The sequence below is a fragment of the Lynx rufus genome, unplaced genomic scaffold (genome assembly GCF_022079265.1).
Source record: "Lynx rufus isolate CCGP_SWC_20201006 ecotype Redwood Valley unplaced genomic scaffold, mLynRuf1.p SCAF_12, whole genome shotgun sequence".
In the NCBI taxonomy this organism is placed as follows: Eukaryota; Metazoa; Chordata; class Mammalia; order Carnivora; family Felidae; genus Lynx; species Lynx rufus.
Genome location: NW_025814826.1, coordinates 21,781,183 through 21,794,316, shown reverse-complemented (window position 1 = coordinate 21,794,316; position 13,134 = coordinate 21,781,183). Strand labels below are relative to the sequence as shown.

At 42.8% G+C, this 13,134-nt stretch overlaps 1 protein-coding gene across 3 annotated transcripts in view; it reads left to right on the top strand.

The window, feature by feature from the left end:
- Positions 1–11,338, top strand: part of SLCO5A1 (solute carrier organic anion transporter family member 5A1) — a 142,065-nt gene extending 130,727 nt beyond the window's left edge. For 2 of the 3 annotated variants that reach the window (XM_047073749.1, XM_047073748.1), the window contains 4 exons: positions 3,366–3,525; positions 5,645–5,886; positions 8,080–8,144; positions 10,757–11,338. In XM_047073749.1, the coding sequence (XP_046929705.1) occupies positions 3,366–3,525; positions 5,645–5,886; positions 8,080–8,144; positions 10,757–11,226 (937 nt within the window). In that variant the 3' untranslated portion in view covers positions 11,227–11,338. The remainder of the gene's footprint in view (positions 1–3,365; positions 3,526–5,644; positions 5,887–8,079; positions 8,145–10,756) is intronic. The other variant, XM_047073750.1, reaches the window with a different exon arrangement.
- Positions 11,339–13,134: the final 1,796 nt, after the last annotated feature.

Below are 13,134 nucleotides of genomic sequence, written 5' to 3'. Positions count from 1 at the left end.
CACAACGTGGACGTGGTACACTGTAGCCTGTACGTTTAGTACTCCCACGATGGGCTCACTGCAGGCCGGTGAGTGGTGCTTAGTACTATTCAGGCTTACACGCTTATGCCATTATTACAATCCAGCCTGTTTTCTGAAAAGTGAGTGTCAAGCAAGACATTATTATCCCTAAAATTTATTTTATTTTATTTTTAAAATGAGCGCAGTGTAAAGCATTAACCATGTTGGTATCTTTCCCTTTTTTGTGCCACTGTCGCCTTTTCCCCAGTGACTTTTTTGTGAATACCCACTTCTTTTCACTGCTATTTATTTTTGTTGCCTGTCTTCATTTTCTGAGAGCTTTATTGTATCATTTCTTTGTTTCAGACACCATGTTCTCATGAGAAAAGCAAACATACCCAGTGGTGACCTAGGAATGTGCCTCTGTTTCTGGAACTTAGGAAAGCTTGTGCTTCCTGTCATCAGGGGGTTTTAAGCATCTGTTTATATTCTCTCTAGATTCATTTTTCTCTCTTTTAGTTCTCGGGTGAGAGGAGGGTACAGAGGGAGAGGGAGAGAGAGAATCTTAAGCAGGTTCCACACCCAGCACGGAGCCTGATGCAGGACTGGAGCTCGCAAACCGTGAGATTGTGACCTGAGCCGAAATCAACAGTTGGATGCTTAACTGACTGAGCCACCCAGGCACCCCTAGCTTCCTTTCTCTTGAGTGGACATACCCATAAAAGAGAGGTGTTTGGAATCTGTGGTGCTCATAAATGAATATGAATCGTGATCTTCATAAGAAATTCTTTGTAACTTCTAAATAACAATAGTAGTAATTATATTGTATGGATTTGAAGCCTGTTGTTTTTAGTGACTTATGCATGCAAACATATAAAAACCCTTTTATTGGGTCATGGCTTGAAATGTCGCTCTTGAGGAACTAGTGAAGACAGTGGCAAGGTACAGAGCAGTTTTCAGATGTACCAGTTAAATGGCACTAATTAGCGTTATAGTGAATCATTTGACCTCCCTGGACATCTATGTCATTGTCTGTGGAATGTAGTAAGAGGTCTAGAATGGGCTTTCTCACCGTCACCCTCAGGACTACTAAGACTTGGGCAGGTTAATTTGTTACTGTGTGTGTGTGTGTGTGTGTGTGTGTGTGTGTAAGGGGTGTTGTTCTGTGTGTTGTAGGATGTTTAGAAGCTTCCCTGGTCTCTGCCCACTAGATACCAGTAGCATTCCTGTAGTTATGACAAACAAAACTATTGCCTAGGAAACAAAATTGCCCCTCAGGAGCATTACTGGCCTAGGACTGCATTTCCTGAAATATACAGCAAAATGATAGGAATCCACGAGTTTGTGGACATAATTGTCAGAGTCTTGTGACCAAATTTCTTCTGTGGAATGACATAAATGAAGAACAGAGTTTATTTTACATTTGCCTCTTTAGAAGAGTTTCTTGATAAGGTTTAAATACTGCGATGAATTTGTTCCTTCCTTTAAAATTTGAGGACTCAGTTATCAAAGTGTGAAAGAGGACACAGGAAAGAGCCCTTTGAACAAATAATGCCTTATGTCTATAGATTAACACATATAGTTGGCGTGGGCTATGCTACTGGAGGGGTGGGTAGTCAACATAGGCATTAAAGGTAAGTTCTAGCATTAAGCAGACATTCCAAAATATTTGTTGAATGGATGGATGATGAATAGATGGATGGATGAATGATATAGATCTGCTATTTCTTTTTTTTTAATTTTTTAATGTTTATTTTATTTCTTTTTTTTTTTTTTTAATTTTTTTTTTCAACGTTTTTATTTATTTTTGGGACAGAGAGAGACAGAGCATGAACGGGGGAGGGGCAGAGAGAGAGGGAGACACAGAACCGGAAACAGGCTCCAGGTTCTGAGCCATCAGCCCAGAGCCTGATGCGGGGCTCGAACTCACGGACCGCGAGATCGTGACCTGGCTGAAGTCGGACGCTTAACCGACTGCGCCACCCAGGCGCCCCAATGTTTATTTTATTTCTGAGGGAGAGAGAGAGAGACAGACAGAGAGAGACAGAGTACAAGCGGGGGAGGGGCAGAAAGAGAGGGAGATAATCCAAAGCAGGCTCCAGGCTCTGAGCTGTCGGCACAGACCCCGAGGCGGGGCTCGAACTCACAAACTGTGAGATCATGACCTGAGTCAAAGTCGGACGCTTAACCAACTGAGCCACCCAGGCGCCCCTGGATCTGCTATTTCTAACTCATGTTGCTTTAGGAACAGTATTTCATCAGTAACAGAAAATGGTGGTCACGGGGCACCGGGGTGGCTTAGTCGGTTAAGCATCCGACTCTTGATATTGGTTTATGTCGTGATTTTGGGTCATGGGATAGAGCCCTGCATGGGATTCTCTCTCTCCCTCTCTCTCTGCCCCTCCCCCTTCAAAATAAATAAATAAATAAATAAATAAATAAATAAATAAATAATTAAAAAATTGGTCTCAGAGAAGCCAAGGAAAGAGGTTGTTGTTGAGTATAAGCACTACAGAGCCCCTTTCATTGCCCCTTTCATTCTTCCATGAGCCCCTCCTGGGTACCTGCCTCTGCTCTTCCAAAGCATTTCTTTCTATTTCTCTCCCCAACCCTATATCCTGACTTGCCTTTTTCTTTTCCTTTTTATATTTGTTGCCTGAATTGATTGTATCAGAGCTTTTCATATTGTATCGTTTCTTTGAATCAGACATCATAGTCTACGAGAAAACCCACCACGTTGACCGTGAATCCACATCTGGGCATCCTGAAGGAAGGACTGAATCGTTCTTCTCTGGCTGTGTGAATCAAACTAGTGATAGGATTCCTGATCTTCTTTGGAAATCACTTCCGATTCATTTTCTAGAGTCCCATGTCTTTCTTAGATAATTTATTCCAGAACAATTAAAGTTTTTGGTCAAAGCAATCTGCGTCGACAACCCCGATGGATGCATTTTGTGTTTGCGCCCTCCTAGTGATGTTGTTGATCTGGCACAGAGTTAAAGAAATTGAGGTCTGGATTTGTTAAAACGTAGAGCTTCGTGTCTACAGTAAGTGAGTAGTTAAACAAGGGTTAGAACTGCTGAGCCCAGATCTGTAGCACCAAGATCCAAGATGGAAGGTAGAATTGAGGCAAGATAGATAATTTGATACAAAGATAATGAATTTACAGCCCCAGAAGATTGAAACATTTTTCTTCATGCTTTGTTTCAAAGTCATAATAATTATCGAGGGTGGCTATTTCCGGTATTATAGCTTTGATTTATGGGAACTAGCTTCTCTAAAATGGACAAATTACTTAACGTTGAGAATTTTTTCTTTATAACATTTTAGTAAATGTTGCTCATGACCTGCTTTTTTCTCTCTAGACCTTCTCTCACCATGCCTCACAGGAACCTGACAGGAAGCTGCAATGTTAATTGTGGTTGTAAAATACACGAGTATGAGCCAGTCTGTGGATCAGATGGAATTACATACTTTAACCCTTGTCTGGCTGGCTGTGTTAACAGCGGTAATCTTAGCACTGGGGTGAGTATATTTCCCAAGTTCCTGTACTGTTAATCCAACATCCTGTGACAGGGACGTGTTAGGACTCATATGCTAACACGTGGCTTTAGTCCCTCTTTTCAAGAAACTTCAAATAACCTCCAAAATACTTCCTGACAAAAACCCAGAGGAATGAAAATTATGCAATGCTATCATTTTTTTTTTTTTCCCAAGGACGATTGGAACATGTGGGTGTAGTGACTTGGTTTCATATCAGCCCTCTCCCACTTTACATTCTGTGCCAACTCAGTGAAACATGATAAGGATGAATGCTGGGCTTCCCATTTATTACTCAGCCAGGGCCCTTGTGATGCATTTGAAGGTCAAGATGACCACATTTTGTGCCCATAGAAGAGGACAGGAGAGCACCTTCCCTGATCAGAGTCTGTGAAGATGCGTGATGGATTTTTCATAGACTTATCAGTTCAAACTTTTTTTTTTTTTTAACATTCAGAGTAAAGATATTTCTGTCAGTTCAAGAATAGGCTATTTTGAGAATTCCCTTCCCCGTGAATTATAAATAGGCTGTAATACTGTGGGAGGTTTTCATATTCTACTCAGTTCCTTACTGAGCCTGGTTTCATTCTTTGCTTAAGAACGGATTGTAGGAGGCTGCTTTAATCAAAAAGGTTAAGGTGCATTTGCCTGTACTGTGTAGGTGTTAAGGGATTATACTATTGACTGTATGTTTTGGGATCATCAGATTTGATTTCGGAGTTTTAAGCCAGAGTGATAAATTGAGAAATCCTGTGGCTGGCTCCCCAGTATATAATTGGTGAGCTCCAGTGTGTAACCAAGTTGAAAGAGACAATGAGAAGTGTTCTCGGTGGCTAAGTCCTGGGAGTGAGCGAGTGAGTCCTCTAATGCACAGTCCTCATTCTTAAAAAGAGGCCAGCAGTCCCCAGAGCACAGAGGGCCAAACGGTGCCCCATCCTCATATTTGTTGCTACTGCTTTTCTAAGTGGCTGAGAGGTGACAATGGCAGTGAGTTCAGCTTATGTGGCACGGTGAAAACAACATAATAGGCAGAAAGATTAATTGGCTGTTTTTATTTGAAATGGGTTTAAAAGAATTTTTTTTAATGTTTATTTGTTTTTGAGAGAGACAGGCAGAATGTGAGCCGGGGAGGGGTAGGGAGAGAGGGAGACACAGAATCTGAAGCAGGCTCCAGGCTCTGAGCTGTCAGCACAGAGCCCGATGCAGGGTGCAGGACTTGAACTCACGAACCGTGAGATTATGACCTGAGCCGAAGTCGGATGCTTAACCGACTGAGCCACTCAGGTGCCCCTACTTGAAATGGCTTTTTAGTTCCTTGAATTAGCTGGTTTCAAATGAAACAGCCGGTGGTATGTTCACTGGTCCTGGCCCTGAAGTCATCACTATCGCATCATGAAATCTCTGCCTTTATGTAACAAGTATTTACTTTGGGTCCTACGCAGTGTTCTGGCTTATGCTAGGTGCTCTGGTGGGCATAAATAAACATAAGGCTTGGTTCCTGTGTTCGGGGAGCTTCTCCAGTCAGGGAGTCCACGAATTAAACAGCAGTTGAAGTAGCATATAATTGTGACCAAAAATGAGCATATGGAATGTGAATGCTATAGAACTGAGTGTCGAAAGCTCCTAATAAAGGTTTAGGTTAAAACAGTTTGACCAGCAGACATTGTTAGATGCACGCTTTGGATATTTACTGTTAGCAATGAGGATGCATTTTCTTTCTTCTTCTTCTTCTTCTTCTTCTTCTTCTTCTTCTTCTTCTTCCAATTTTTTTTTAACTTTTTTTAATGTTTACTTATTTTTGAGAGACAGAGCGCAAGCAGGGGAGGGGCAGAGAGAGAGGGAGACACAGAATCCGAAGCTGGCTCCAGGCTCTGAGCTGTCAGCACAGACCCCGATGCGGGGCTCGAACCCATGAACCATAAGATCATGACCTGAGCCAAAGTCAGATGCTCAACCGACTGAGCCACCCAGGTGCCCCAATGAGAATGTATTTTCAATTAAATATGATGCATATTTAAATACGAGAGTTATTTTAGAGCTTTTAACCTTGTCTTGATTTTCCTATGCTTTTGTTGGCTTACAGTCGATCTTTGTTATCCCTCAGATAAGGAATTACACAGAATGCACGTGTGTCCAAAGCCGGCAGGTGATCACCCCGCCCACAGTGGGCCAGCGCAGTCAGCTTCGCGTCGTTATTGTCAAAACCTATCTCAACGAGAACGGCTATGCTGTGTCCGGGAAGTGTAAACGGGCCTGCAATACCCTTATCCCGTTCTTAATTTTCCTTTTCATAGTCACCTTCATCACAGCATGTGCCCAGCCATCAGCCATCATAGTAACACTCAGGTGAGAACTGCACTTGGCTCCCAGGTGGGTTGTACGCTCCGAATTTGCCAGAATACACGTTCCAGACTGGACTGGTGTGGTAAAGCGGAGCGGAAAGCAAAGGTAGATTGTGCAGGAAAGCATTCAGACGTTTGCTTGTTGAACTTAAGGAAGTGTTTACCCAGGTCAGGAAGGGAGAGGAAGGTTGCAACATTTCGTACCCCAGAACGTTCTTTATTCCTGTAGTTTGGTGAAACTTCTTGTGAGTGTCTTTTCTTCCTACAGTCTGTGCCCGATAAGGTTCAAGTTTCAGGAGCTGAAAGCTGTCACCATGTTAGCCACAAGAAGCCTGACTCCAGCGGGGGCAGGAAGTCATTTGGTGAAGTTGCTAAATCTCGCCTACGGCAAAGAATACTATCTCCAACCTTGTAGATAGTACCTCCGCGGTCAGTGACAGTTCATGCTGGGCCTGCAGTTCAAAATGCTGATTTCATGAGTTTTACTAGCATATACAGTTTGGGAGTTGAGGACAGACTGGGAGATGTCTCTTCTCAGTTGTTCATGCTGTGCTTTATTATATACCCTGTTTGTGCTTTTTTTGTTTGTAAGGGAACACGGACGTTACTTTAATGGAAGTCCTATTCAAAATGTTGACACGGACACATTCAGATCAGGGTGTTGGCACTTGCAGTAAAGGCTGCAGCAGGCAGAGAAGGACGGGGACGGTATGGGGAAGGAACACAGCCCAGCAGGTTTAGGGGGACGGGGTGGGGGAGGCAGTGCAGTGAAGGAGTGAGGAGGAGAGGGAATCCCGTCTCATTTTTCCTTCACCTCCTCCCTGGCTCCTCAGTACCCCACACTGCTGGGCACCTGGTGGCCACACCTGCTGGGACATCATTCCCTTGGGCTGTTTGCTGCTTATTCTGCATATTTTGGCTTCTCTTCTATGGGATGCTGAGTTAGACATTTCCCAGCCAATTCATTCCTCAACAGTAAGATAACGGCACCCAGTGGGAAGGCCCATTGGTTTCTTCACTCACTGCCTCCATCAGCAGATACTTATGGGGTAACAGCAGTGCGTGCCTCTTTGGGGAAGTGGCTAGGGAACGATAAGGAAGATGGGGAAAAGATGGCAAGTGTACTGGTCCTTGGGAATTTGACATGCTATACCTAGAAGTCGATGCGTATGGGACAGAAAGGATGAGGTGCTTCAGCATTTAAAACAAAATGAATCATTAATAATCTAATTCTTTGGACTTCAGTCCTGCAAGAGATGTTAAATAACCCAGAAATGGGCTGCCCATGTTATATTGCTCGAACGAGGCAGATCACCAGCTGGCTTTTAACCCAACACATCAGAAAAGGAGCCCTTTAATCTTTTCTAATTAGAAATCAATAGATTCCAATCTTCCTGCCATGTGGGAATTACTCGGAGCATACATTTCAGGAAAGGAAGAAAAAAAAAATGATGTGGTGGGAGGGATTCATTCTTTTTCTAACATTTGATTTGCTTTTTTAATACCTTTTTTTTTTTTTTTTTTACTCTATTTCTTTCTTTAACTTTTTTTCCTCTATACTTTTCCTTGAGAAAATATGGGAGTAACTTTTGGTCTACACACCTAACCTCTGGAAAGTGTAAGCAAATAGAAAAAAGGAATGCAGTAGATAGGATAAAACACTATATATGTTTTTTCACAGAACCGGTTTTGGAAGCTCAGAGCTACTTCTGTACCTTAACCATGACCCTTTGGCCCTCTACCAGTATTTACACAGAAACAGAGGTCATCAGAGTTTCTTCGGGGTCTTCACTGGGGAGAACTTATTCACAGATTTAGCTGTATCAGCAGTCTTGTTTGGCTGTTGTTAATAAATCCTAGTAAATAGGAGTGCCTGGGTGGCTCCGTGGGTTAAGCGTCCGACTCTTGATATTGGCTCAGGTCGTGATCCCAGGGTTGTGGGATTGAGCCCCGGGTTGGGCCCCATGCTGATCGTGGAGCCTGCTTCGGATTCTTTCTCCCTTTCCCTCTGCCTCTCTCCCCAGCCTGCTCGCACTCTCTGTCTCAAAAAAAAAAAAAAAAAAAAAAAATCCTAGTAAATTAATATTTTGGCACAGCAGCTCTTTGGTCCCCAGCTCTGCTCTAAGCGGGCTTGATGTGATGTTCGTTTTCTTGAGGCCAGTGTTTTAAAACATTTCTTTCTTTCCCTTCACCATAGGTCGGTAGAAGATGAGGAGAGACCTTTCGCGCTGGGGATGCAGTTTGTTCTATTGCGAACACTTGGTATGTTCCTGAATTTCCGCACGTGCTTCTTGGTTCCTCTTTACAGATGGCAAATTCTCACTGTCCTTTAAAAATCGCAAGTCAATCATTTGTTACCATTAGTGGTAGCTAGGATTTTACAGGGCACGTCGTCTTTACTCTCTGATTTGAACTAGAAGCTACTCAGTTCTGTCGTTTGATGAAACAGAACAAAACTGACTTTAGAACAGTTTCTTTTTCACAATGAGCATAATAAACTCGGACTAAATTCCCCAGAAAATTTTGAACAGTAAGAAATATTGAACCAAGCAGTTGCGATGGACTCATGGTCTTGGCGTTCTTGTCCCTTTATGCCTTTTTAACAGGAAAGTGATGGCACTCATATTATTTGTGAACATTTTAATTCCTTACTTTTTTACAATAATTTTATTGGACTGGGCAAAAAGTATACCTGTCAAGTTTTCTGAGGAAAAGAAATGAAAAATTCTGAAAAGAACAAAGAGAGATTCCCAAATTGAAGAGAAGCTTGTTAGCACTGTCCATATGTCACAGAGTCCACTGGCGCACGAAGAATATCGTCCTGATTTTGACAAACACCATATCACTCTGTGGTGTTTTGGGACGATGCATGGGAAATACTGTGTGAAATAGCCCACTCCCTGGATCAAAAGGAATGTATTTTTAATTGACTTCCTCATTATCAAGCATATTTTTTTCTTTTGTAAGTGGCAGTCTGTCATTTTCTTCAGCTGTTACTTCCCCAGTAATCAGTAGCATTGTTCACAGGACCAAAAAAAAAAAAAAGAAAAAAAAAAGTTTTTTTTAAAATTTAAATGTTTAATTTCCATCTTGAAGGATAAAATGGTATCCCCTGACCCTTTGAAACATTAATCTTCTCCGGAACTCTCGATTTGTCGTTATGTTGTGGTTGATAGCCACGTCTGAGGGTAAGGACTTTCCAGTGACCCTCAAAGGCCTCTAGTTGCATTGAATGGGTAGCTTGCATTTTGGTACCAATAAAACTTTGAAGGTCCCGTTTTTCAAAACCAACTGGTTAAAGGAAATTCTGACATCCTTTGATGTAGTTAAGAAGTTTGCCTTATGCTTCTCGTGGGCAACTATAAATTTGTTTTCAAAGAAGGAAATTTGTTGAGCAAAGAGTCAGTTAAATAGGAAAAGAAAAAAAAAAAAGTTCCTCCTTTTTGCTCCGCCAGAGGGATGTCACAGCGTCAGTAGCAAGTGGAAGGCATTTGGAACTGAATTTATAATTTGACCATCACTTAAGTTCTGCTGATTATGAAAAACTATAGTTGGGCCAACAACCAATTTCCATTTCCCCCAATTTCAAAGCAAAAAGAGAGTTTTAGGTATTTTAATAATGTTAAATTTTAATTGTAGCGATCAGACCTCATTTTAAATGAATACAACATATTTAAAGATACATCACGTGCAGCCTCCTGGGCTGTTAGCTCACCATCTTCCCTTCCTTCTTCTCTCTTTTCTTCTTCCCTTTCTCCCTTGTTCCTTCCTATCACTTCCTTTTATAAACTCATATTGAGGATCCACGGGCTGCCCTGATAAGTCCTTGGGATACAAGGAATAAAAGGCATGCCCTCTGCCATTGAGGAGCTTATGGATGACAATTCTGCAAACAGTTTAAATGCTGCATCAAAGTTGGTAAAATGGAGACGTATACAAAATTCAGTGTGAATATGGTGGCTCTGAATAAGGAATTTAAAGGAGGGTAGATAATTACAAGGTGAACATTTGGAGACTGTGTGGTGAAGGAAGTGTCCCTGGGTAGACTTTCTCTCTCATGGTGGTAAAGAAATGTCTATCTCCTGGCCCAAACAATGAAGCTGTACTCATGATAGATGTTTCACAAGCTTCAGAGATGAATTTTATGCCTTAATTATTTCTATACCCCAAGTGCCTTTATACAGTTTGCCGTTTGATGTGGTTTTTGACTTCTGGGGACACTATTTTCCTCTTACTCTCCCCGTACCCGAGGATGAGAGCCCAACCCATAAAAACTAAGTGTACTGAATTTTAGTGGATAATAAAGGGCTTTAGTATGGCCTCTTGAGTATTTAATGACAGAATCTGAAGGATGCCTGGATGGCTCAGTCGGTTAGGCGTCCGACGTCGGCTCAGGTCATGATCTCACGGTTCGTGGGTTCGAGCCCCGTGTCGGGCTCTGTTCTGACAGCTCAGAGCCCGGAGCCCGCCTCAGATTCTGTGTCTCCTCCTCTCTCTGCCCTTTCCCCACTCGTCTGTCTCTTTCTGTCTCAAAAATAAATAGAACATTAAATTTCTTTAATGACAATCTGATTGTTAAGTTTAAGAGGATTCTGTAACCGAACTTTTAGCAATAGACATTTTTACGGTCTTAAAAATCAGTAACGCTCTGACTGAGTTGCAAACTGGAAGATTTAAGGTATTTGTGACTTAGTGAACATTTCTATAATAAACATATTATGGTAAGATGTGACGTATTTGAAACAGTCAAGAGACACAAGAAAACCGCCCCGCTCCACTGGTTTTAGAGAAGAGAAGCACGTTGCTAATTTACAACTCGGTGGTCTCTTGCAAGACAGGCTAAATGTTCTTTTTCTTTTTCTCTACAACTCTAGCATACATTCCTACTCCAATTTACTTTGGAGCAGTCATTGACACCACCTGCATGCTCTGGCAACAGGAATGTGGGGTACAAGGCTCTTGCTGGGAGTACAATGTGACCTCATTCCGTTTCGTCTATTTCGGTTTGGCCGCCGGCCTCAAATTTGTTGGCTTTATTTTCATTTTTCTGGCCTGGTACTCCATTAAATACAAGGAGGACGAGTTGCAGAGGCAGAGGTGGAGAGAGTTCCCTCTGAGCACCGTGAGCGAGATGGTGGGCCACTCGGACCATGCCCACAAGGAGGCCCGGACTAGATCCTGCCCAGCTCTCGGCAGCCAGGGGGGCTTCTGCGAAGAGACTGGCCTGCGGAAAGGCGTCCACTGCACAGCACAGACCTACCCGGGGCCCTTCCCCGAAGCAATAAGCCCGGCCCCGGCCCCGGGGCTCGAAGAAAGCCCAACTGCCACGGAGCCTCCCTCCTGAAGCTTGAAAACGGAAGACTTTAGTTTTGTTGGTTGAGTCGAATATGGCAACTTGAGAAACACCCGTGCCTTCTTTTCTTTCTTTCTTTTTTTAACCTCTAAAGACACGATCCTCAGACCAACGAAACTCAGTATACACAGCCACTGTTGATTGAGGGCTGGATACCTCAACAAGACTGACAGCCTTCTCCCCCCTCTTCTCTCCAAGAAGGAGGAGTTTAGATAGAGTTGTTACCATTTCTGCTATGTTAATTTAATGCTCATGTTCCGTTGTGGTATAAGGCTGAGAGGTGCCTGGTTATAACAAAATCACGGGAAGTGTAATGGCGGAGCATATCATTAGCATACACTCCAAACCGAGGTGAGCTTGACCATGACTTTGCATTTACAAATCAAGGTTTTTAGATATGAACACCTACTGTGAGTCCCGCTACAAAGCACAAATGAATTTGCCTCAACTATGCAATTTTGATGGGGAAAATGTAAGTGCAGCATGTTACTTTTGCTTTCAGAGACTAAAAGCAGGTACGTTTTTGAGAAGAGGACAAGAAACTTTCCCTAAAGTACTGTTAATAGCATTTTAAGCCATAGCAGAGTTATAAATCAGGTAGAATTTTTCAAATGCTTCAAAGGAATCATACGCATAGTGTGATAAAAGGAACTGCTACTTTCTTCCATAAGACACGTTCTCTGCCCCATTATAAGGTAAAGAGTCTGCTGGATCATAAATCTGAGAGCTTGAATAGAAACTCCAGTATTCTTTTTGCCAGGGGCTTTAAAACTAGTGTGCTAAACAATGTGGCTAGAGATGAACTCGAGACGTATCGTAAGGAGAGAAACTGATGGCTTTCTCCTCCAAAGAAAAATGCTACAGAAATCCTTTCGGCTCTTACGGGCCCACACAAGGGTAGTTAAGAACTGTAACCTTGACACTCAAAATAGGTGGAAAAAGAAATTCCACAAAGGTACAGTTGAGTCCCATCTGATCATTTTAGTTATATGTCCAGAAGCCCAGCAAGTCTGCCCTGTTTTCTTTTTTATGCACAGAAAATTGCTATGGTTGCCCCCTGAAACTGAGTAGTTAAATCAGGAAAGCTACACCTGTGATAGGAAAATCACTTTGAATACAGGAGGAGGGCGATCGGTGACCTGGGCCCAGAGTATGATCCTAAATAATGATCGGAAGTTACTTAAAATCAGCTTGTCTGTCATCCTGAATTATACTTTATCAGAGGTCGAATGATTTTACGCCTCCCTTTGATTCCTTCCTCCTGTAATCTTCCTGAAGCAATTCTGAGAGAGGGTTTTTCTGTTCCTAAATGCACTTTGGATTCTTACCCATCATCTTTTTCAGTTCCTCTCAGCACATCACTTTGACTTAGGCACCACACAGAATGCTTTCTACGTGGTTCTCAAGGTAGATGCTTCCTGCCAGCACTACGGGCTGATAGCAAGTTAACTTGGGATCTGGCGGCTCAGAAAAAGAATCCTGGCAATCCAGATTTAGGAGGGACTGTGGTCCAAATACCAACATAATTGTGAGCAGTTTCTGCCAAGGAGCCTATGCTTATGTGGGGGCTGAGTTGGGAAATGATTTCCTTGGCTGGCTTACACTCTTCCACGGAGGGCAAGTGATTGACAGAATTGTCCCATGATTCAGGCTTTTGCCCTTCATCCTTGGCTGCACTGGTGGAGTTGTGTGAACGTTCCTGGGGCCAAGATTGTTTTCCCCTCTACCTAAGAACGGCATTGTCAGGTGGTTCTCTTGGTTGCACGCAGTTTGTGGACAGAGTTATCACTCTTAGACTGAATAATGTGTACAAGGGGGGGAGCCGGTGGTCTCGGGTGACAAGGACTTCCCTTTGAGCAGTCTCGTTGGCTGAGTCCTAAGTCCTAAGTTGCCTGGAAT